The 25,704-nt window shown below is 38.7% G+C and overlaps 1 protein-coding gene and 1 long non-coding RNA gene across 2 annotated transcripts in view; one reads left to right on the top strand and one right to left on the bottom strand.

Moving 5' to 3' along the window:
• The window catches only part of LOC134789394 (uncharacterized), a 485,188-nt gene that overhangs the window by 77,870 nt on the left and 381,614 nt on the right, over positions 1-25,704 (top strand). The window lies entirely within an intron of this gene.
• On the bottom strand, positions 562-14,166 carry LOC134806324 (uncharacterized). Its single transcript, XM_063779537.1, has 3 exons — positions 13,945-14,166; positions 3,234-3,308; positions 562-1,342 (listed from the first exon to the last, which is right to left on the bottom strand). The coding sequence occupies exons 1-3, from the start codon at positions 14,149-14,151 to the stop codon at positions 1,127-1,129; spliced, it is 498 nt and encodes a 165-aa protein (XP_063635607.1). The 5' UTR covers positions 14,152-14,166; the 3' UTR covers positions 562-1,126.

The raw sequence follows: 25,704 nt of genomic DNA, 5'->3' as shown, positions 1-25,704 counted from the left end.
ATACTTCCGCGTGAAATTTAACGTAAGTAAGTCGGTTTGTTTTTATGATATGATGCGTTGTGACACCCATTCAATGCACAAACAACAATTTTTCCTGTTTTTGATTTTTAAACGAGAGGTGTACACAAACCGACGTGACCTTGAGTACTGCCAGGGCCGATCGAATACGGTGACACGAGTGCGACGTGACGTCGCACTTGAAATGGCTTCACTAGGGATATACGAACACTCGATCTATGCCTTATAAATCTATGCCAAAACGACTATTATTTTTGCAGTCGACATCTAGCATCGAGTAGCGGAATTATCAGTACCGCTACTTGTTACTAGAATTCTCTAGTGTCGCGACTTACGAAAATTGTATTTAACAACAATTTACAACTAATATTAAAAGCAGAAGGAGTTGAAAATAGAGTTCCGATAAATCCGGTTATAATCTTCGATGAAAATTGTTAAGCATTGTAGCCGCCGTGCAGGTCAGGATCTCGACGACTCAAATAAAAAGCTTCAATTCTGAGTGAACTGATATAATTTTCCAAAGTACTGGTTTAGTTACAAGGGTTCTTGACTAAACGGTTAAATGTAGATGTAGGAGTGGTGTGGTTATTGTATGGAGGCTGATGAGAGAGTGATTTTCAGAGTGAAATTCAATGATGACGTGTAAAAGTGCCCTTGTGGCCTATTTGCTGAATAAATGTTGATGTTTGATGTTTGATGTTTGATGTTTGATGTTTGATGTTTGATGTTTGATGTTTGATTTGCAATATTTGATCAGTACAAATACAAAACGTGGTAAACGTTGGTGAGGTGTATTCGGGTAATACCGAATGTCGGATAATTCCGAAATTCAGATGAAAATCACCCTTAATTCCATCATAATAAAAGTCTCTTTTCGGAATTATCCGACAGTTTTCGACATTCGGAATTACCCGAGTAAACCTTGCCTCTAATTGGCCGTGATACTTCCAAATACTAGCCGAGCCCGACGGCTGCGTTTAGCTACTGCATTAAGAATGTATTAAGATTTTATACAAATAAAAGGTTGCGTTCGCAACATACTCCCGGGCGTTAAGATACTTACTCAACAAAAAAAAACAAAGAAAAATATGGAAGTTACGAAATTAAATTAAGTAATAGGGAGGGGGCACAAGTTGTTATACGCCCTACGGATGACTCCTTTCTTCGTGCGTATCTCGGCGACTCTGGTGACGTTGTCCGTGCCCGGGTACAGCTTCGTGAGGCGTCCCAGCAGCCAGGGGAGAGGAGAAAGTGCGCGGTCCTTGAGTAAGACCATAGTCCCAACTTGCAGCTGGTCCGTTGAGGTGTGCCACTTCGTCTTCTGCTGGAGGAGAGTAACATACTCATTAGAAAAGCGGCTCCTAAAATGCTGCTTGAGTTTTTCAACTCTCTGGAACCGTTCAAGCCGCGAGATGGTGTCTTCTGTCAGAGTTTCTTGTGGGACTGACGGAAGAGAACGTCCAATAAGGAAATGAGAGGGCGATAGGTAGGTCAGATCAGATGGATCAGAAGATAAGGGGGTTAGGGGCCTAGAATTTAAAATAGCTTCTATCTGAATCAGGCAACAATTTAATTCTTCATACGTTAAGTGTGTAAGAGATAGAATGCGTTTGAGGTGATATTTCGTTGATTTTACTGCGGCTTCCCAAAGTCCGCCGAAATGTGGTGAGTAAGCCGCACTAAATTTAAAGTTAATAAGGTTTTCTGCCATACCTCACTGCACTTTGATAAGGAACATGTGGCATTATTGCACGCCCCGCCTCAGCTCTTACTAGCAAGCATTCGGCAAATATATTATCCGGCTCGAAGGACCATAACTTTTCAGGAAATGATTCCAAACTTTTCGGTCGTCGGAACATCTATTGTCAAGTAGCAGTACTGATAATTCGGCTACTCGATAGATGTCGACTACGAAAATAATGGTCGTTATGGTACCAATGTATGTTGATGTATGGAGTGTGCACTCTATGTATTTTTTTCTCTATGATAATACATATAATTTGAAACGTTATCATTAAGTATATGGGTAAAATTTATCTCAAATAAAGAATTAATAAAATATATGTATATCGAAATTATAGAAATTAAGTTGTTAATGAAACTGAAGAGCGGCCGGCGTCTCGAGAAAAAAATTACATATAGATTCTGTTATAAAAAGTCTACTTTCGTACCTACTTTATTTTAAGCATGATTATTTTACGTCTCGTCATTAGATAGTAATGTATATTAAGTCAAAGCTACGTTAATTAGCTACCTACTCGATGGTAGGATTATTTATATCTAATCTCAATTGGAAGTCTACTTTATTTTAAGCATGATTATTTTACGTCTCGTCATTAGATAGTAATGTATATTAAGTCAAAGCTACGTTAATTTAGGGTTCCGTACCCAAAAGGTAAAACGGGACCCTATTACTAAGACTTCGCTGTCCGTCCGTCCGTCCGTCCGTCCGTCCATCCGTCCGTCCGTCCGTCCGCCCGTCCGTCCATCTGTCTGTCACCAGGCTGTATCTCACGAACCGTGATAGCTAGACAGTTGAAATTTTCACAGATGATGTATTTCTGTTGCCGCTATAACAACAAATACTAAAAACAGAATAAGTCTGTAGTTGCTTCTGTCAGACAGATCTCCCGTCTTATTCTTTATAAGTGGGACGACTATTGTGCGCATGAGGTCCCCAGGCAGATATGCATGTCTCAGGCAAATGTTGAACAGCAGCGCTAATACCCTTGGCAGATGGATCCCCGCATGTTGAAGGTGCTCGATGCTCAAGCCGTCATGCCCCGGTGATTTACCTCTGGTCATATTCTTAATCACTGTCACAACATCTTTTGCAGTGAAAAGGTGAAGGTGAAGACATTGACTACCAGGAGCGGCATGAGCATCGCGCACCCCCCCAGACGGCAGCACCGCTGGTTCGACCTTAAAGTGTTCAGCAAACATTTCTGCTATTGCCTTCGACTCACTCACGCCACCGACGCTAATGGGAAGACTTGATTTGGGACTCAGCTTAGCCGTCTCCTTCCAAAAACCCTTGAAGTTTTTTGATGCATGATGTGTCGCTAGGATGTCCATCTTAATTTGTTCCTGATTTACTTGACACCATTTAAGGCGAGCTTTAAACTGTTTACGCTTTTCACACATCATGTCATAAAAAGGGCCTTCAGATGGCTTACCGTGCATCACCCACGTCTGAAAATAAAGCATAGCCTCACCATGAGCGTCCCTGACGTGCTTGTTCCACCCGACGACCCGCTGCTGCGGCCGTCGTTTTGCCCTGGCTGTCCGTTCTGCTGCCACACACAAAATATCTATAACTTCGTGATACAACGAATCTATTAGATTAAGATGTTCTACGTCACAACACATACCATGGCTACATTGTATAAGCTGCTCGGGCAAATCTATAGTTTTTAAACGCTCATTACATAAGGTCATGTATTCATCAATCTGTGGGCCCTCTCTCACACCCCAACTAACAGTATTCGCTGACCTGTCTATAAACTGTCGCTTTGGCTTAAGAGTGCTAAAGTTACACGTAATTTCTAGTGGGAAATGGTCAGACCAATACGTGTCATAACGTACATCTCGTCCACTGATTGCCAGGCTCCTTCCGTTACAACGCAATGGTCTAACCATCTCACACATCCATGTGCATCGCTCACAAAGGTGTAAGTCCCTAGAGATGATTTTAATATTTCCATATCCGCACATCGCCACTTTTGGTAACAACAGAAATCACTTAACTCGTTCCAAAACAATTCACTGGGATGTGCATTAAAATCACCCAACATATAGACACATTCTATTCCACTACTATCAATTATCGCACTCATTTCGCTTAAGCATTGTATAAACTCAGGTAAATTCTCCGCGCAGTTAGTAGGCATATAAATTGAGAACACTAGCATAGAACGTGCCGCGGACTCCACCTTTATAGCAACGATACGCACACTGCTGCATTTTACTACGGAAGTTGATTCAAAGGCCGACTTTCGCCACAGCAAAGCAACACCGCCGTGTGGCCTGCCCCTAACAATCCCCATAGCCGTATCCATAGCCGAGACGCCAGTATAACTAAAATCGGCATGTATTTCACCTAAAAATGGTAAGTCATCAGGAAGAAGCCATGTTTCTTGTAATGCAACAATATCCGTATTTTCACACAAATCTCTTATACAAGCAACCGAACGTTTCACTGACTTACAATTAAAACTAACTAGCTTACACTTATTATTACTTGAGTATCCTAAAACCATATTAATTGTTTATATGTATACGCAATGCAATACGAGTTTTTTTTTTAATGCTTATGTGTATATATCACTTTAAATATCACTGCGTCCTATGTTTATATATATATATATATATATATATATATATATATATCACGTTAACTATCACTAACTAGTATGCGTCCTAATAAAAATTAATTCTTATTCACGAAACGTTGTCTAAAATCTACAAACCGACGAAAGGAAATACCTTCTGGCCATAAGTTGCTATCTAAAAACGTAGACAACTTATAATTCGGGACCAAAATTTTGTACGCGAGATAATTTTTCTCAGCCTAAGGCGATATGATTCGACTCATCAACGAATCTGAGGGGGTGAGGTGCGCGGCAAACCGTGAAGCCCCGCCCGCGCGTCCCGCGACCCGCTCGCCGAGATCGTGAGCGCGCGTCGCGCACGGTAAACATAGCAGACGGGTCACAGTATAATGATCTTATGATGGCAGTATTTTAACTAGACCGGGAAATGGTCACGTTTTAGAGTTTTTATTGTATATGTACGTATGTATTTTTTGCATTACGTGTTTCTGATCATTTCATGTAGAATTATTATTTTTATATAGACATGTGTACTTATTATTGATCAGTAAAGAACGTTTTAATTTCATGGCAGCGTGTTCGAGTTAAAGTACCTAAAGGAAAGTAACAATTTTAAAGGAGACGGTCAATTAAGGGTTCTATTTATAAAGGTTATTAACCTTAATCAATAATTTTACTTTACAGATTCCGTTAACTCAATAACGCTGCCGTGAAATTAAAACGTTGTTACTGATCAGTAGTACTTATTTATAAGCTCTAAAAACAAAAAAAAAACAGTTTCAAAGTAAAGTCTATTTCAATAGAACTTGCTAACTATGTAAACAAACAACGTAACTTTGTTTTATCACTGTTTCTCTTTGAATTTTTACACCACCTCATCAAATACCATTGAAACCATACACATATACACTATTGAAACGGTCCGTTCCGTAAAATACATAAATATATAACTGTATCTTGGATATTCAATTAAAAGTTTAAAATGGGTTCATAAGTTAGGTTATGAGGACCTGATGGAATGACGGTTTTGTTTCTTTTAAATTCTACAATTGCCTATGATGGGTAGTGTTGTGACTAAAGTTTGTGATATAAACCCGCTACACACTACCCAACCCATGATCTGTACCTACCGCCGCGGTTATAAAATACATCAATACATCATTCTTAAGTACTAATTTGTCTTCTGATCGTGATTAAACAAATTAAAAATATGTAACTACTTGTTTTTCACTTTTGGTATTTGATTATTCGAGATGGTTTGACATTAGTAAAGTAGTAAGTAGGAGTCTTGCCCATCACTAGTAAATTCATCATTCAGAGACAATTTCAATATGGCGGTTTGTTTACATAGTTAGCAAGTTCTATTGAAATAGACTTTAAATTTCTGATCTTTTTGTCAGTGCAAGCCTTATGGTTTCTTCTTGGCAACATTTTACATGAAAATGTTTTTGGTGGGTCTCATTATCACAATTTCCAATACTTTTGTTGCCTAACTTAATAAATTATTGTTTACAATACCTATCGACTTTATACCTATTTTAATGATCACACAATTTTAACGAAACAATGTTTTCAAGAAAATAATTCAATTAAGTGCGAGTCAAACTCGCGCACCGATGGTACCTACATTTTATTAAGTACATTATATATATATTTTTTTAATTAAGTTGTAACTGACTCATCATCATCATCTCAGCCATAAGACGTCCACTGCTGAACATAGGCCTTCCCCTTGGACCTCCATTCCGGTCGGAAGCGACCCGTATCCAGCGTCTTCCGACGGCCTTAACAAGGTCGTCTGTCCATCTTGTGGGTGGACGTCCTACGCTGCGCTTGCTAGTTCGTGGTCTCCACTCGAGCACTTTTCGACACCATCGGCCATCTTCTCTGCGCGCAATGTGGCCTGCCCATATATATATACATACATTTTCAAGAAGTCTGGTCGCTTGTGGTGAAAAAAAAATGTATGGAGAACAGAGTGGCCAACTTTCTTAAAAATAGTTTATCCAATACTGATTCTAAAATGGTATCACACATGCTATTTACATTTCTACAAATAAAGATATGGCCTAGATGGTGTTTAAAGTGAAGTATGGTGCTAACTAGTAAAAAAGACAAAAGTGCGATTATCTCGAAAACCACGAAACTTTTACTAGACCTATAAGTGCATTTTCTGGACCAGCCTAAGCTGCCCTGTCGATGGTTAGAAGGTTGTCCATTAATTACTGGACATCCTGTATAGAGATGTAACTAACCCAAATCGATAGTCACAGCAAGCGATTACGATTGGATGGCACGTAGACTGAGGTATCGAATTGTGACGTATAATGAATTTTTATTTGCGATTTAAATAAAGCTAGAATTATATGGTTTTCGCGCAAGGCATTTAATACACCGACCGAGTAGGTCGCACCCATCGTCAAAATCTAAACTAACTGGGGATCTATTTTAAAGTTTATTTATGTTATTTCTGTGTCAAATTTGTTGTCTGTTAGGTGACGATAAATATATCCATATTTACAGTTGATTATCCACCTTTTCCTTATTTTTATTAAAAGAAAAATGAAAAATTCATATCGATTTACTTAGACGACTACCGATTCATAAAGGTGGTGTCCGGCTAGCCCTAAAATTAAAAAAAAGACGTAGAACGTAAACGTTCGTAGTGCAATTGTTTTCCTTTGTGATTTCGATGTGCGAGACATTTTACGTTGTATTGCTGTTGTGAGTGACAGATGTCAAATAACACAAATAAATATGCACACAGTATATGTCGGTGACTTTAGTTCGTCTACGGATCTCCTCATTTCTGATTTGATCACGCAGAGAAACTCCGAGCATAGCCCTCTCCGTAGCTCGTTGAGCGACTTTGAATTCTCAGATGAGGCCGATAGTGAAAGACCACGTAACTGACTGAATAACACAAAATATTAAAAAAAAATGTCTTATACCCGCCTTATTTTGAACTCCCTGTAATCACACCCCGTATTCCGCACCCTTCACAAATAATCTGATTTAGTGAAGTTTACTAAATGTTTTTTTTTATGATCTTGATCGCGTAATAATGTGTTAAACCCAAAATAGCGTCTTAAAACGTATTACATTTTTTATAATGTGATCTTATTAAGAGCGCTCTTACAAGAAAAGTCGAAATAATGCAAAATTGATGATACTAGTCGACGAAATTCAGGACTTTGCGCTCATTATTAGAAACAATGAGTACTTGTCCCAGTAAAAGCGTCTTCTTATCTTTATAAATATCGTTGTAAATATTAGAAAAAGGACTTATTAAATTAGTAATGATTTTTTTTCTGATGGTCGTTTCCGAAAAACCCCGTGAAGCACTGAATGGCGAGCTCTTATTTGGAAATGTTGAGAAATTTACTCTGCTAAACCTGGCTATTTTGTATTACTAATACCCTGTACTTTAGGCATATCAAACTATATTTTTCCTACATACCTTTGAGAAAGAGAAAATCAAAGTAAAACGAACTCGATTTTCTCTCCGAAACAAGTGTCAATTCCTACGAAAATCTACTTAATATCGAAGTCATTTTCATACTCAAGCAATCTGCAACGTTTGCTTATACTGTTGGTATACATTAGTGTTTATGAAATTCTACTATAATTTTTTGGCAATTTTTTGAAAACTACTCTATATTACCGATGACGCGCGCTGCGCCAGCTCAGTGCCGCGGCAGAGCTTGTAGAGGCAGGACGTGTGTCGGTCGGCTCCGCACATTTTCAACGGCGACGACGAGGTTTTTTATCATTGTGTGCGGCGGGCGCCGTGTAAAACGCTATACTGTGTGCGTGTAAACCGCAACGAGAGACTTTGATCCTAGCACTGTTTTTATAGTATTATAATTTATAATGGTACAGTTTAATAAACTACCGGACAGGATTAAAAATATTTGAAACGACCTGACATTCTATATGTATTTATTTGACTCAAGATAGTACTCAGGGTCTGATGATGGAGCCGGAAGGTGGTCACCGGTACCAATCAACCATGCAACTAAACCACTTCGTGTTTGGGCTCGTTTGATTCGGCTCAACAAGATCTTTGACTTAAGATAGTACTCAGGGTCTGATGATGGAGCCGGAAGGTGGTCACCAGTACCAATCAACAATGCAACTAAACCACTTCGTGTTTAGGCTCGTTTTATTCGTCTCAACAAGATCTTTGACTTAAGATAGTACTCAGGGTCTGATGATGGAGCCGGAAGGTAGTCACCGGTACCAATCAACCATGCAACTAAACCACTTCGTGTTTGGGCTCGTTTGATTCGTCTCAACAAGATCTTTGGCACAAGATAATACTCAGGGTCTGATGATGGAGCCGGCAGGTGGTCACCGGTACCAATCAACCATGCCACTAAACCACTTCGTGTTTAGGCTCGTTTTATTCGTTTCTATAAGATCTTTGACACAAGATAGTACTCAGGGTCTGATGTTGGAGCCGGAAGGTGGTCACCGGTACCAATCAACCATGCCACTAAACCACTTCGTGTTTAGGCTCGTTTTATTCGTTTCTATAAGATCTTTGACACAAGATAGTACTCAGGGTCTGATGTTGGAGCCGGAAGGTGGTCACCGGTACCAATCAACCATGCAACTAAACCACTTCGTGTTTAGGCTCGTTTGATTCGTCTCAACAAGACCTTGGACACAAGATAGTACTCAGGATCTGATGATGGAGCTGGAAGGTGGCCACGGGTACCAGTCTACCATGTAACTGAACCACTTCGTGTTTGGGCTCGTTTGATTTGTCGCAACAAGATCTTTGACACAAGGTAGTACTGAGGGTATGATGATGGATCCGGAAGGTGGTCACCGGTACCAATCAACCATGCAACTACACCACTTCGTGTTTGGCTTCGTTTGATTCGTCGCAACAAGATCTTTGACACAAGTTAGTACTCAGGGTCTGATGATGGAGCTGGACTGTGGCCACGGGTACCAGTCTACCATGTAACTGAACCACTTCGTGTTTGGGCTCGTTTGATTCGTCGCAATAAGATGTTTGACACAAGATACTACTCAGGGTCTGATGATGGAGCTGATGATGATAGACAAGTACCCGTCGCCACCTTCGCGCTCCATTATCAGACCCTGATTACTACCTTGTGTCAAAGATCTTGTTGAGATGAATAAAACGTGCCTAAACACGAAGTGGCTTAGTTGCATGGTTGATTGGTACCGGTGACCACCTTCCGGCTCCAACATCAGACCCTGAGTACTATCTTGAGTCAAAGATCTTGTTGAAACGAATAAAACGAGCCTAAACACGAAGTGGTTTAGTTGCATGGTTCATTGATACCGGTGACCACCTTCCAGCTCCATCATCAGACTCTGAGTATCACCTAGTGTCAAAGATCTTGTTGAGACGAATCAAACGATCCTAAACACGATGTGGTTTAGTTGCATGGTTGATTGGTAATGGTACCTTCCAGCTCCATCATCAGACCCTGAGTACTGTCTTGTGTCAAAGATCTTGTTGAGACGAATCAAACGAGCCCAAACACGAAGTTGTTTAGTTACATGATAGACTGGTACCCGTGGCCACCTTCCAGCTCCATCATCAGACCCTGTGTATCTTCAGTGTCAAAGATCTTGTTGAGACGAATCAAACGAGCCTAATCATGTTACTACATGGTTGATTGGTATCCGTGACCACCTTAATCATCATCAGATCCTCAGTACCAGTTCGTTTTTAAACCCTCGTTGATACAAACTTTACAACCTATAGGTACCAAATGCAATGACGAAACATGTAAATAAGCGAGTAGGTACCTATAATTTCTTTCGAGTAATATACCTTCATAAGTACGAGTATGGGGCTATTCATAAATTACGTCGTTTCAAATGGGAGGAGTGGGGGGGGGGGGGGGGGTCTGGACATCGGATGATGGTAACATGACGTAGGAGGAAACAGATTCATCCGAAGCTTGATTTTTGGATGATTTGAGGGGCGGGGGGGGTCAAAAATCGTCAAAAATAGATGACGTAATTTATGAACAGCCCCTATGTACATTTGCACTGCATTTAGTATTTTCGTACTTACCAAATAACAGTTTTAGAACTTTAAAAGTTAAGTACAGTTAGTGTTGTTATGGTTGATTTCAATATGCTTCGCGAAGGATCAAGAATGTTTAATCCATCATTGTAGTGCGAGTGTGGTAGAAGGGATCGGCATACTGAGCTCGCACGGCCTGCCGCAGCGCGTAAAATACCTAAACTCGCTCAACGCCGAAATGTAATAGCGCTCTTAAGCATTTATATGAGAAGAGCGACAAAATTTTACGATAGTTATTTATAAATTTTTTTCGTTTTCAATAAAGAAGGAAGTTTGAGAAAATTTTGTTAATTAACAATTGCCTAAATAACTTTAAGATAAATTTCTACAAGTAGTACATTTGTTGACATGTTTTAAATACACCATAATTTTTTTTTAATTTTCAATGAATATTTAATACCTTTAAAATTATATTGAATGTTACGTAATCGCTTTTTCACGCCGAAAATGAGGCGTGGAGGACTGTGTTCAGCGTTGAATAAAAAGTATAAATAATGAAGATACAGTCCTGCAAGTATATAATGTTGTAATGGAAATATCCTCCTCTTTAAAATAATATTAACTAGATTTTGCCCTGTGCGCGGGGCCCGAGGGCCCCGCGGTACGCGTTTTGTTTGCTGTTGGTGCTGTTGTTGACGTGTTGTTGTTGCTGTTGTTTGTGCTGTTGTAACTATTAACCTAACCCATTTTTCTGGTAGCAGTCCGTTTCTGTAGGGTTCTCAGTTCTAACCTAACCTAACCCACTTTTCTGGTAGCAGTCCGTTCCTGTGATGGTCGCAGTTCTAACCTAACCTAACCCACTTTTCTGGTAGCGGTCCGTTTCTGTGAGGGTCGCATTTCTAACCTAACCTAACCCACTTTTCTGGTAGCAGTCTGTTCCTGTGAGAGTCGCAGTTCTAACCTAACCTAACCCACATTGTTGGTAGCAGTCCATTCCTGCTGTTGTTATTGTTGTGTAGTAGTTTGTTTTCCAAAGGGAGAAATAAATAAAGTTGTACTTTTGATAGAAAGAAAAGATCCGCATGCGAGAACTTCATTCCCGCAGCTCGGCCTTCGGCCTCGCGTGCTTGGGAAATCGTAACTTTTCCTATTGGGTCGTGTTTCAGCTCCAACTTCCTCCTCACGTGTGACGCTTCGGGCCTTCGGCCCAACGCGGAGCTCGGCTTTCGGCCTTCGCGAGCCTTGACGCTTCGCCGTCGGGCCTTCGGCCCGCCGGCTCCGCTTATCAAGAAAGTTGACTTTGTAGGACGTTTGGAGGAACTGCATTCACGCAGCTCGGCCTTCGGCCTCGCGTTTTGGGAGTCGGGGTGGAGGATCCGGGCCTTCGGCCATCCACTGTGGTTGGCCTTTGGCCTCCCTGCCTGAAGCTCGCCCTTCGGGCTCACTTAACACACTTTTTGTATAGGATTTTGCTTTGTTCGTCATTCCCGCAGCTCGGCCTTCGGCCTCGCCCAAAATTACTGGGGGGGGAGGATGCTTGGACATTCGAGATAAAGCTCCGGGCCTGACGGCCCTCCGCGGGGTCGGCCTTCGGCCCCCCAGCCTGAAGCTCGCCTAACCTACTTGGAAATTTGAATTTGGCCCGTGTCCGCCGCCATTTTGGATTTTTCCAAAATTTTTTTTTCACATGGTAATTTTGGGCCCCCAAGCTCGCCGCATGTCAAATCTCAGCGCGCTCGGACCAACTTGAAAAAAATTAAAAAAAAAGTCGGCCTGTTTGAAAATTTTTAAATGCAGTTTGTTTTTCTTGGGGCCCTCTATGACATTTGGTCGAGCACCCCCCACTCATCTCGCACCGTTTAAAAGTTGCCATACAAAATTAAAATGACCATTATTTCCGCTATCTTAGATTTTTTCCAAAAAATTTTATTTTCATAGGAATCTAGAGGCCTCTATCTTTTGCCATGCCAAATCTCAGCGCGCTCGGACCAACTTGAAAAAAATAAAAAATAAAGTCGGCCATTTTGAAAAATTTTAAATGCAGTTTGTTTTGTCTTGGGGCCCTCTATGACATTTGGTCGAGCACCCCCCACCCATCTCGCACCGTAATATGAATACTTTTTGAGATATTGGGGAAATTAAAGATCTCTACTTTTTCCCCCTTTTTTTGCTTATAACTTTTGATATTTTGTGTGTGCTACTACACGCTTCGAATGCATTTTTCTAGGCATTATGACGAATCTAATGAGGTATCACACGTATTTTTAGGAGTATTATCTCTATTTTTCACCGTGTTCAGTTTCTCGAACAAGACTAATACAACCAAGCGCAAGATGAACTGCCTGTAGGCACCTTGAACTCTCAATTATATTTAATTCATGTCGACCGTGGTCAAATATTAAAATTAGTGATATGTATTTAGTTCTTAAATAATTGTATTGCGATATGCCTTTTAGGGCAATTTTTTCAATTATTTCAATTTGACATTTTATATTTATTTAAATTTATGATTATGATGATGAATTTGCACGCTTGACGGGCGTGGCGCGTTGCATGCGATCCAAAGCCGGGCGCCTTCGGCACCCTCATACTAAAAGCGTAACACTATACATATATTGTAACATCCCCATACTGTATCAATCCAAATAAATAATTTCTGATTTTCAAAGGAGTCAAAGAGCACGAAGGAATATAATTATTTTGCAGATCGGACGTAGGTATATCAGTAAAGGTGAAATACTGTAAATATATCATACTTACATACTCACAATTATATTATCTAGGAATATAATATTATTTACCTACATTGAAATTGGTTGCTGACCTAGTGAAAATACTGAAATATTTTAACTGTTGATGTAGGAAAGCTAGGCGCTTTCAAGCACCTCGTAAAGTATTAGATGCTTCTGTTATCAGAAAGTGTGTTTTTATAGCACTTAGTGACTTTTCCTTACGTTTCATATGCTTTGTTTCCCATTGTTTGTAAATGGTAAAATCACGTGACCGCGCGGAACATACTGACGCAGGTCCGTCCTCTACAAGCGCTGCCGCGCGACTGAAGAGGGCGTAAGTGCGTTCGCGAGTGATGGTGGTTGCGGATTTAGTAGGTATTGAAACATAGAAATTATTTTAATGATGTTACCGAGACAAGGTGATCCAAATCATCTAGATTATCTTATTACCTATACATTTATGTAAAAAACAAGTCAAAAAAGTTTGTATTGTAGCTCTGAGATTGATTTATTGTTAAAAAAAGGCGTAACTTTGGAATTTTTTTCTATCGAGCAAAGTTTATCTAAACATGTTTTTGAGATCCAAAACATATCTGCCAGATCCTTAAGTATAAGATATATTTTTTTCACAATTTTAAAACATTGTTTCTTATATTTCCGATGGATTCAAAAAACTGGTTCGCTTAGCTCGTACGGGAAAAGCACGCCTTAACATTAATTCTTTCCGCCTTCACTATCACACGCATTTTGTCCGCTATGTACTCTTCAACGTCGCGCGACGATGCCTCTTTATTGACATTATAAACAAACAAAGGTACTTTAACATCCGCCGCTCTGAACTTACACTCTGGTTGATTCTTGCCGTGCCTTTTAGCCCTACAAATCTATTTGCAAGTCTGTCTCTTTGTTTCTGCTCCCACTCCCTACTAGGTTTATGAACTTTCCATTCTCCCTCAGTACGTAATACATCGGCAAACGTGGATTTATTTCCGTTTTTATTATTCAGTTGGTCTTGTAAACAATACGACGCGCTGTCATTCCTCTCGGACATCTCCGTGCTTATGCCGACATTACACGTGCCGCTATGCGAAACCGCAGTTACTGACGCCGTAGGATTTACCTCGCTCGGCGCAGGCGCAAAACCAGTTCTGTCCGAAACCGCGGTACATTTTGCCTGTGCCTCAATACGATCTGCGTTATCGCTCCTCACGAGCGAGACGGGAAAACGGCTAGCGCTCTGAGACAAAAGGGACGACTGCATCTTGGGGTCGCCATCATTTGCACTATGCGTGAGCGGGACGAGATTATTCGTTTCACTTGCTTGGAAAAGGGATGGTTGCGCCTCGGGGGCATAATGACTTGCAGAAACGTCAGCTGATTTATCTATTATCTTTGAGGTCATTGACTGCTCAGGAATGTGAATTATACCTATGGAACCACTGTTACAGCTAATATTGTCGTCTACATAACCACCACGTCTTTTGTTCACAAATCGATCGCCTATACCGCTAGCACTTTGCTGCGAAGTATTTAAGTTCGCACTATCGTTCACAGAAATTTCTGCCTTTGAACATCCATGATGTAAAATGATTCCAGGGATCATTTTACGCCTACGAAAAGGGATCATTTGACCTCAAACACCAAATTTGAAATATCGGAAAAAATATAACTTTCAAATTCAACTTGCTTCAGTATAAACATCGTTAAAGTATAGCTAAACATCGTTAAGACGAAACAGGAGCTGAGTTTTAAATATTTTAGGTAAATATACCCGTCTCGCTAACGGAAGCGGCACCTAAAAGTAGTGCGATAAGGACAAGGCGAAAAATCCTGCGTAAAAATCTCAAAAATCGAGGTTTCGTACTCTTCTGTTTCCTCCTCCAAAACTTAACCAATCGTAACCAAATTTGGAAATCTAAATGATTATGAAATTATCTGTGTCGGACCGTTTTGCTTTCTTGGCTAATTTATATCAGTTTTGAATGCCACGCCTCTCATTGCGGCATGGTCAATTAGGCCATTTTGGCCATTTTTGAAGGGCTCTAGCGCCTTAAAAAACAAAAATATCAAAAAAAGCAAAACGGTCCGACACAGATATTGACAATATTAATCTGTGTTGAAAAAATCATTGCTCTTGCTTCAAAAACCACGGAGGAAAACGAGGAGTACGTTTGTATGGAGAAATGACCACTCCCGTTGGCTCTTAAGATCTGACAGTGAAACGCAATTTGAATAAAACGTAACATGCTAAAAGTAATGGAATTCGGAAAATAGGCATACCGTAGATTAGACATATATTTTTTAATTATTTCCTAATAAAATCTCGCTGCATGCTCGTACCGTCATGACACTTTAAGAGGCAACTGGCGGGGTCACGGGGCATACGTTTATTGCATATTTAGATAGATGGCACCAGTAGTTGCTCAGATACGATGGGGGATCATTTTACTCCGAGGGATCATTATACCCACATCTCCCCTAGTTACATTTTTCTACGGTAACAAATTGTGCTAGAAAAATCTAATAGGTAGGTACTACCTATTGAATGACATCCATATGTTAAAAGTACCTAAGATCTGGAATTTCATAGATATATCATATAACTATATTTTATTATGATTATAATGTATTCTGTAGATGGAATGATCATGTGTCCAGGGTGCAACGGGATATGACCGATACATCATACAAGGCACGCCAGAGTCAGACGTGTTGTTAACTTACTTGACACTTTTACTATCATTAAGCCAATCACTTCATTTAATCGTATTCTAAGTAGTTTATCGGTTTAGGTATCTTAAGGTATTCGGGTATATAGATACCAATTCTGAAGCCTTGCATTTCTTTTTTCTAAAAACCTAAAAAGAAAAAGCTGTCCGGGGTTCCCCTACAATCACTACATAAGTAATGATTAATTCTCGGCAAACCCTCATTAACTTACTGGTCAGGCTTCTATGGCGTAGTTTGATAGTTTATAAATAATATTGATATATTTTCTTATTCTTAGACTGATTTTACATCTTAGGTACAATAGCGTACCTTAATGAAGGACGTTTGCTTGTCCACTTTTACTAATTTCCTGTAAATAAAATCTGTCAACTGACTGGAATCATTTTTGCAGCATTTAATAACGCATGGCATAATTATCGTCGATTCCATTTTAGTGTTCCGCACACAACTTTGTTCACGGAACACTTATAAGAGTAACTCGGTCTTGAAAATCGGTTAAATGCGTTTTTCATCACACCAGCTCGGAAAGTCTTACTTTGCACTTCAAAAACTGATAGCAAAGTTGCATTTTATTGTGAGGCAAAGTAATCACATGCAAATTTTGAGTTGTTTTCTTATGTTTGCTGGTAGAATTGACTTTTAAATGATGATTTTGGATGATAAATATTAATAACATTCATTTGGATTTGATTTGGTTTGATTTCGTTTGATATTTTACATTTAATATTCGGGTTGGTGTGGTCAACAATTTTGTGTTTCACTCGGGGCAAATTTTGTTTAATCCTCTCGTGCTTTGAAACCCTCGCAACGCTCAAGATTCCATTTTTAGAACCACTCGCTACGCTCTTGGTTCAATTTTGGAAACTTTCGCTTGCTCGGGTATCAATATTAGCACGACCGGTTAAACAACAACTTTGCCTACTTGTAAAACAAATAACTATTCCTCGGGAACCGTCATCAACGTCAAACATTAGATAGGCGTAAAATTTTAAGCATTTATTCCCTTTTAGACTAGACATAAAAAATCAAATTCGCCCTCCTTCTTGATTCGACTGGCAAATCATATCACTTTTTGGCAACCGGGTTTTTTAACCTAATTAGACCCCGCTGATTCCGAATTTGCCGGTTGCTTGATCGAATTCTTGACCGGAAGTGAGATATTTGATATTAAAGGTCCCTTTTTTTAGTTTTTCGTAAATAACTCCTAAACCGTGGCGCATAGCATAAAATGTTCTTAGACATAAGTAATCTGCATAAAATTGTCTACAAGAAAGACTCCGTACAATTTTTCGCTAAGATCAATATTCGAAGAAATATTAACGCGGGAAAATTAATTATAATCACTTCTAAGGCCCCGTTTTTTAGGTTTTCGTAAATAACTCGTAAACGGTGGCTAATATCAAAAAATCTTGTTAAACGTTAATAATCTACACAAAATATTGTACAAAAAAGATTCAGTACACTTTTCGCAGGGATCAATATTTAAAAAGATATTATCTATTACATTCCCCCTATAATACCTCATTAAATATTGATCGTAGCGAAAAAGTGTACAGAACCTTTTTTGTGGAAAATTTTATGTTCAATATTTATGTATAATATTGTTTTGCAACGGGCCACCGTTTACGAGTTATTTATGAAAAACTAAAAAAAAGTGACATGTGAACTGATTGTAATTAAATTTCTTCCTTTAATATCGTTTCAAATATTGATCCTAGAGAAAAATGTTCAGAATGTTTTTTGGAGAAAATTTTATGTGGATAATTTATTCTTAAAAAACTATTTTGCTATGGGACACCGTTTACGAGGTAGTTACATAAAACTAAAAAGGGACTTTATAATTGATTATAATGAACTTATACCCGCTGCTTTGTCTTTTTAAATATTGATCCTAGCGAAAAGTGTTCTACATGTTTCTTGTAGGAAATTTTATGTTTATTATTTATGTGCAAGATTTATTTTTGCTTTGAGTCATACTTTTCAAATTATTAACGAAAAACTAAAAACAAGGAACCTTAGAATTTATTATAATTAACTTTCCCTCTTTATTATTTTTTTAAACATTGGTCCCTGCGAAAAAGTGTATTGAATCTTTTTTGTACAAAATTTTGTGTAGATTATTACCGTTTAACAATATTTTTTGATATTGGCCACCGTTTACGAGTTATTTACGAAAAACTAAAAAAGGGACCTTAGAAGTGATTATAATTAACTTTCCCGCGTTAATATCTCTTTAAATATTGTTCCTAGCGAAAAATTGTACGGAATCTTTCTTGTAGGCAATTTTATGCAGATTACTTATCTAGTAGAACATTTTTGGCTACGAGCCACCGTTTAAGAGTTATTTACGAAAAACTAAAAAAAGGGACCTTTAGTATCAAATATCTCACTTCCGGTCATGAATTCGATCAAGCAACCGGCAAAATCGGATTCAGCGGGGTCTAATTAGGTTAAAAAACCCGGTTGCCAAAAAGTAATATGATTTGCCAGTCGAAATCGAATTTTACAAAAATAAAACCAGTCTATTTGGATTGCCCAATGTATCCATGGTGTAATCACCAATGTAAACAAACGGTTTTGAGACATGGAAAATTTAATTCTAATTAATTATAATCTTAGAAACTTTTCTTAGAATTTTTTCAAAAACAGTTAGGTACTTACTTACAATAAAATAGTAAATATGGAAGGTCAGATGGCAGTCGCTTTCGTAAAAACTAGTGCCTACGTCAATTCTTCGGATTGGTTGTAAAGCGGACCCCAGGCTCCCATGAGCCATGGCAAAATGCCGGGTTAACGCGACGAAGAAGAACTGTCTGCCCGTCCGTCTGTCTGTCAAGACCCTTTATCTCGGGAACTATGGAAACCAGCTGATGGAAAGGCGCAGTAAAGGGTTAAAAGAGGTATTCCCCGATGGATATATGGATTATTACGTATCATTTTATGATTAATATGTAAGTACCGTATCTGCAGTCCATAAAGTCTCGTAAAATAGGTACCTACTGAAGTACCTCAGAACCGTGTCATTTTGTACCTTATAAAGAAAAAAAACCGGCCAAGTGCGAGTCGGACTCGCGTTCTAAGGGTTCCGTATATTACACAATTTTTAACAATCAGTGCCGGATTAAGATATTTTGATGCCCTAAGCATTTCTAGGTGCCCCCTCTCCCTAGGGTCATCAAGATTACATTGATTTTTTGGTAAATTGAGAGAAGTTCATTGCCGCATTACAGCTGAGAATGGAAATCAGTCACATCATTTTATCACGAAAATTGACAGTGCCGCAGCAGTAATGTTGCAACAGAGTACCTAATGCTGTTGCAGTCGCCACCCGAATGTCACCTTTATCATAGCTTAGAAAGTAATAGAAACGCGAGCGAAGCGAGCGCGGAAATTTTTCGATATAAAAACGCAATATGATAGACAGTTGTACATTTTTACTTTTAGTATGGAAATCAGTCACATCATATTATCACGGAAGTTGACAGTACTGCAGCAGTAACGTTGCAACAGAGTAATGTTGCTGCAGTCGCCACCCGAGTGTCACCTTTATCATACCTTATAAAGTTATTGAAAACGCGAGCGAAGCGTGCGCGAAAATTTTTCGATATAAAAACGCAATTTTAGTTTTAGTCCCAACCAGGCGCGAATCCAGGATTTCATACAGAGAAGGGATGGGACAGTTTTCTATCAGCCTAGCTTCGCATAGGGCTCGATATTTAAGGGTCTCAGCGAGGTTGTTTTCATGCATAAAATATGCAAGAAAGCAGAGCTTGGAATTGAATTGGCGAAGTGTGAGAAAGGCAGTAGGCCCAGCTGCGAAAGAGGAAAGCTTGGATTTGGATCCACGCCCAAGTGTAATTAAGGCAGAAGATCAACTTTGCCGTAAGGCAGAAGGCCTCGCATAAGACCTAACGCCGAACCGCAAAAGAGTGGGTTGAAATCGAGTCTATGCATGTAATCACGACTCTTCTACTGCGACCGATTGTTTCCCAAAGAATTACGCGCCATTATTTTTGCAAATTAGCTTTTGGACAGCTAAAAAAATCGTGTGGTAAAAACGATGTGTCTGTCCCTAATTTTAAAATTTGTTCACCTTTTTCAACCTGGCATTTTGGTGCCCCCATCACCATTACTCTAAGAAAACTACTACTCTAAGTAATCCGGCACTGTTAACAATGTATTTTTTATGTGAAACGTGAGTGAAATCTCTTTAAAAAATCCGTAGGGGTCGGATCAAAAACTGTAATTAAGTGCGACTCACGCTTGACTGTACATTTCTAATAGGTTTTCCTGTCATCTATAGGTATAGACCTATTTTATGTATTTTTTTTTAAATTTAAGACTTAGTAGTTTCGGAGATAAGGGGGGGGGGGGGAATGGTCATTTTTTGCCTATTTTCTTGAATAACTTTTAAACTGTTTATTCGAAAATTATAAAAAAAATATATTTGAGATCCTTACAATAAGCTCTTTCATTTGATATGTAACATGATATAGTTTGAAAAATTTTTTTTTTTAATTTTTTCATTTACCCCCCAAAAGTGGCCCCCATGTTTAAAATTCATTTGTTTACGTTACATGTCCGTATTTGGGTCACAAACTTACATATGTGTACCAAATTTCAACTTGATTGGTCCAGTAGTTCCGGAGAAAATCGGCTGTGACAGACGGACAGACAGACAGACAGACAGACAGACAGACGCACGAGTGATCCTATAAGGGTTCCGTTTTTTCCTTTTGAGGTACGGAACCCTAAAAAAATGAAATTATTTTCATATTAATTGCTTTCTTGGGGTTAGATATGAGGATATCGTTCATTTGTGGTATATTGCACAAAAAAATATGTATCACCAATATCGTATCTGGAGGAGCCCAAACTTGTTTTGAAAATTATTTTTGTTTTAATTTAAAATTTGGGCGACATCTATACAGTGTATACTGTATGTTGGTTTTTCGATAATTCTTTATCATGATGTGAACCGATTTCAAAATTTTTTATTTGATTTGGAAGGTGTTTTTAGTGTAATCTCATACATATTTCAAGTACCTATAATAAATATCCGCAAAGGGAGCTGAAATTGCTAATTAAATTAGATTTTTTTTTTGATAGTTAAAAAAAAGTTTTCATGATAAAGTACGTACGGGGGCCGTGCCACTAGGTAATTGACTAACGTATTTTATATAATTTTTAATTATATTTTTATTGTAATGGACCTATATTTTAATCTTAAGTTAATATAATGTGTATTGTGTTGTGTGTAATATCGGTGGTGGGCATTCAAGAATAAAATCATTATTTGAATAAGAATTTGTAGAATAAAATCATCTCGATTTTATTCCCGTCAAAAATATTTAAATAATTTTGGTCGGGAATAATTCGTATGAGAAAAAAATTGAATGAGAATAACATATTCATAATCAAATAAATATAATCATGATTTTTATTCGAAATAATATTCCACGAATAAAAATGTGGTCTGGGTACCGTATAGGTACTAATTACGTATAGTTAGGTAGATGTAATAGTAGTTAGTCTCTTGTCTCTTGTCTAATTGATACCCATTTTATGGAATAAAATCTTACAAATTGACCGTCGCATAGTTTCAGTAACCATATTATTTTTAATTTACTAACCAAATCATTAGGTTCAATTTAGCTGGTCTAGGGGCCTAGCCAACATGCCAATCGCTTGCGCTCCAACAACGAAGCGCTTTTTGTCTCTATCACTCTTACATATTAGTGCGATACAGAGACAGAGATAGCGTTTCATTGTCGTAGCGCAAACGGTTGGCATGTTGGCTACGCACCCTATGTGCCTAGCCAAGATGACAATTTTTCTTTTTAATTTAATAACCAAATCATTAGGTACAATGTAGCTGTTCTGGGGCCTAGTCAACATGCCAATCGCTTGCGCTCCAACAACGAAGCACTTTCTGCCTCTATCACTTTTACATATTAGTGCGATAGAGAGACAGATACCGTTTCGTTGTAGTAGCGCAAACGATTGGCATGTTGGCTAGGCCCCCAGAACAGCTACATTGTACCTAATGATTTGGTTATTAAATTAAAAAGAAAAATTGTCATCTTGGCTAGGCACCTTGGGTGCGTAGCCAACATGCTAATCGTTTGCGCTACGACAGTGAAACGCTATCTCTGTCTCTCTATCGCACTAATATGTAAGAGTGATAGAGACAGAAAGTGCTTCGTTGTCGGAGCACAAGCGATTGGCATCTTGGCTAGGCCCCCAGAACAGCTAAATTTACCTAATGATTTGGTTATTAAATTAAAAAGAAAAATTGTCATCTTGGCTAGGCACCTTGGGTGCGTAGCCAACATGCTAATCGTTTGCGCTACGACAATGAAACGCTCTCTCTGTCTCTCTATCGCACTAATATGTAAGAGTGATAGAGACAGAAAGCCCTTCGTTGTTGGAGCGCAAGCTATTGGCATATTGGCTAGGCCCCTAGAACAGCTAAATTGTACCCAAAGATTTGGTTATTAAATTAAAAACAAAAATTGCCATCTTGGCTAGGCACCTTGGGTGCGTAGCCAACATGCCAATCGTTTGTGCTACGACAACGAAACGCTATCTGTCTCTCTATCGCACTAATATGTAAGTTAGATAGAGAGAGACTATACGCAACTCTACGGAGCGTTTGGCATATTGGCTAAGCACTCTGATCGGATGATAGAACTAGATAGTGTATAGCGGAACTCTTCAATGTGTACTGTACCTAAACTAAAGTAACAAATATCAATTTTATCCGACTTTTAAATAGAAGGCTGAAAATCAACTCACAAAATATAACCGATTGTACTACAAAAATTAACTTAATTCTAAATAACATTTTAATTGAATAAAACCTTATTTAGAATAGTCCCACTTCTAGAATAATTATTCTGTTTTTTATTCCGCATTTAAAATAAAAGTGACATGATTTATTCACCTTAATTTTATTCTAAAATAACTAGTGCAAGAATTATTCTAATTCAAATCCATTTGAATAAGAATAAAATTTCTGTTTTTATTCTTATTCTTATTCAAGTTAATTTTTGCCCAACTCTGTGTAATATTATGTATACTGTGTGGACCATTGCAGTCTGTAAATAAATGATTATGATTATGATAAAGGTATGATTATATTTTTCCTGTAATATATATTTTCGTTGGTAAACTTCGAAGATAAAGGGGGGGGAGGTATTTTTTTCACATTTTCCTTCAAGTCTTTTTTTTTTACTATGAATAAAGAAAAAATAATTTGTTATGTTCATTTCGAGTTCTTTCAAATGATATCCCACTCGAACTAGTAACTAGACTTTGAAATTTGGCCACCTCTTTATATGTATTCGGCATATTCCATAATTAACTATCAATAAAATAAAAAAATTACACTTCCAATGTGTTTGGGTTAGTATTGTTCATAACTACCTATTCCAAATCAATATCTTCAGTAGTTCTCGAGATATTTAGCAATGTGACAGACGAACGGACAGACGGCCAGAGTCGCACCATGAGTAACATTGGTACGGAACCCTAAAAATGGTGAGCCTTATTTAGTGCAGGTACCTTAGTCTGACCGTACTTTTATGCTCGCTGTAAGCATAGTCAAGTGTAAAATATACCTATGGGTGCACTAATCATACTCAAACATATTTTATGGCGCATATATAGCTCTCATGTCAGTGAATTAAGAACTAAGTATGGGACATATTTTTGTAAGTTCCAGTAAGTTATATGCTCCCATATGTTTACACTCGACTGTACATAGCTATGTATGTGCATGGACGCGGGTCCATGCCTGTTGCCCGTTAGGGCTTGTGCACAAATCACGCGAGGCTCGATAGGGGGCGGGGGGTCACGAAAAAATCACGATAGATCTCGTTGGGGGAGGGGGGGTATAAGGAAACCTCACGTGTATTTTTCTACAGTGAACGAAACTATGAAAAAAACACCTACCACATGAGTAGATACTTTTTCTCGGTTTCGTAAAACATAAATCTTCACTCTGCACTTCAAAATAGCGAGTCTATTTAACGAAAATCGAAAAATAAACAAGATTTTCTATATACAATACAATTTTTCTTAAAATTAGGTCGAATAAAAAATTTCAAAAAAATACACGTGAGGTTGTGTGGGGGGAGGGGGTAGCTAAAAACCTCACCAAATATCACCAGGGGGAAGGGGGGGTCAAAAAGTATCCGAAAACACCTCGCGTGATTTGTGCACAACCCCTTATACGCAAGTTCTATAGCAAATGCTTTTGTCATTATTCTACAATTTTGCGTTTATGTGAAGTGTAACAATAAAATATCTTGAATATGGAATTTATGATTTATTTACTTTGAGTAATAGACATACAAAAATTGAATATAATTATGTATTTCACTGTAGGTATATGTACCTATAATTATACAGGTAAAGTAACGCTTATATGCTAAGTTTTAATTTTAAGTAGTACGAAACGAACATTTGTAAGATCCTCAAAACGGAGTTACTAAAAAGCTGCAAGTAATATAATATATTGTACAAAACAATATATTAGGTATTTTTACAACCTATGTATTAAATTAATTAAATAATGTATTAGGCACAATGTAAGGCACATTATATTCGAGACCAAGTATGATACTAAGAGAGTCTATCATAACTATCATAAGAAAGTAATTACAGTAGAATCAGTTTATTATGACTTCGCTCCGCTTATATTGACCAACCGCTTACTATGACGTAATTACCTACTGTGCGAAGTTTGGTTTACACGTCAAAATCTTTGTAACAAAGTCGGAGTCGGACCTATTAATCCAATTTTCACGAAATTATGTCCGGTTATACTGACTGACTGGTGTAGCACTGGTGGCCTAGCAGTAAGAGCGTGCGACTTTCAATCCGGAGGTCGCGGGTTCAAACCCCGGCTCGTACCAATGAGTTTTTCGGAACTTATGTCATTATCATTATCATGTCTTATGTCTTATCATTTGATATTTACCACTCGCTTTTCGGTGAAGGAAAACATCGTGAGGAAACCGGACTAATCCCAATAAGGTCTAGTTTACCCTTTGGGTTGGAAGGTCAGATGGCAGTCGCTTTCGTAAAAACTAGTGCCTATGTCAATTCTCGGGATTATAGACCGACCGCTTAAATGAGTCCTCGGCTGCGCGGTACGGGGGCTTCTCCGCCACCCTTAGCACAGAATAAATAATAGTACTAGGTACAGAAGACTCACTCTCTAACAAAACGCCTCTCTTACGATCAGCACAGATATGGGAGCTAGGTGCCGACAGCGCCACGCGCGGCTTATGACTAGCCACCAAAATTGGTGTGGAATGGATGTACTTTTAGCTAGGTACCTGTAGCAAAGCGACGAAATCGCGGAGTGAGCCACGCCTGCCCTTAGTCGTCCCACCCCGTCGCCCCCGTACCTCGCAGGCGAGGACTCATTTAAGCGGTCGGTCTATAGTTGCCAAGCAGCTCCCATTGGCACAGGCCGGGATAACGCAAGGAAGATGATGATGATGTCCGGTTATACTGACACATTCGCTGGTTTTCGTGGCCGTCCCCACGACTTTCCCTGCGAGGATGTTTGGTAGGTACATGTGTGGTGTGTAAGTTGTTTTTCACTTCTCATGCTCAAAAAGTGCACCTTTATGTCGTGTGTAGACGACATAAAATCGCATTTTATGCTCTAGAGCATAAAGTAAAATTATCTATTACGACCCTTATTGACTTAGCAATAAAGTCCAAATTCTGCCAAACAAACTGCCAGCCCTGCCGGCGCTCTCCCGATCGGCGTGCCCCGCGCCTCCGACCGGCCCAAGAACAATTTTCTTTAGTCTTGAATAAATACGTTAAAATAACCTAAAATATTTGATTTTTT

This window comes from Cydia splendana, chromosome 3 (genome assembly GCF_910591565.1).
Source record: "Cydia splendana chromosome 3, ilCydSple1.2, whole genome shotgun sequence".
Lineage (NCBI taxonomy): Eukaryota > Metazoa > Arthropoda > Insecta > Lepidoptera > Tortricidae > Cydia > Cydia splendana.
This window is presented reverse-complemented; position numbering and strand designations above follow the sequence as displayed.

Excerpts from the sequence above, each read along its gene's own strand:
- LOC134806324 (XM_063779537.1), bottom strand. The coding sequence starts at position 14,151 with ATGTCCGAGAGGAATGACAGCGCGTCGTATTGTTTACAAGACCAACTG. Across the intron at positions 3,309-13,944 it reads CGGCAAGAATCAACCAGAGT|AACGGACAGCCAGGGCAAAA; the intron begins GTAAGTTCAGAG and ends GTGTGGCAGCAG. Across the intron at positions 1,343-3,233 it reads GCACGTCAGGGACGCTCATG|CAGAAGACGAAGTGGCACAC; the intron begins GTGAGGCTATGC and ends ACTCTCCTCCAG.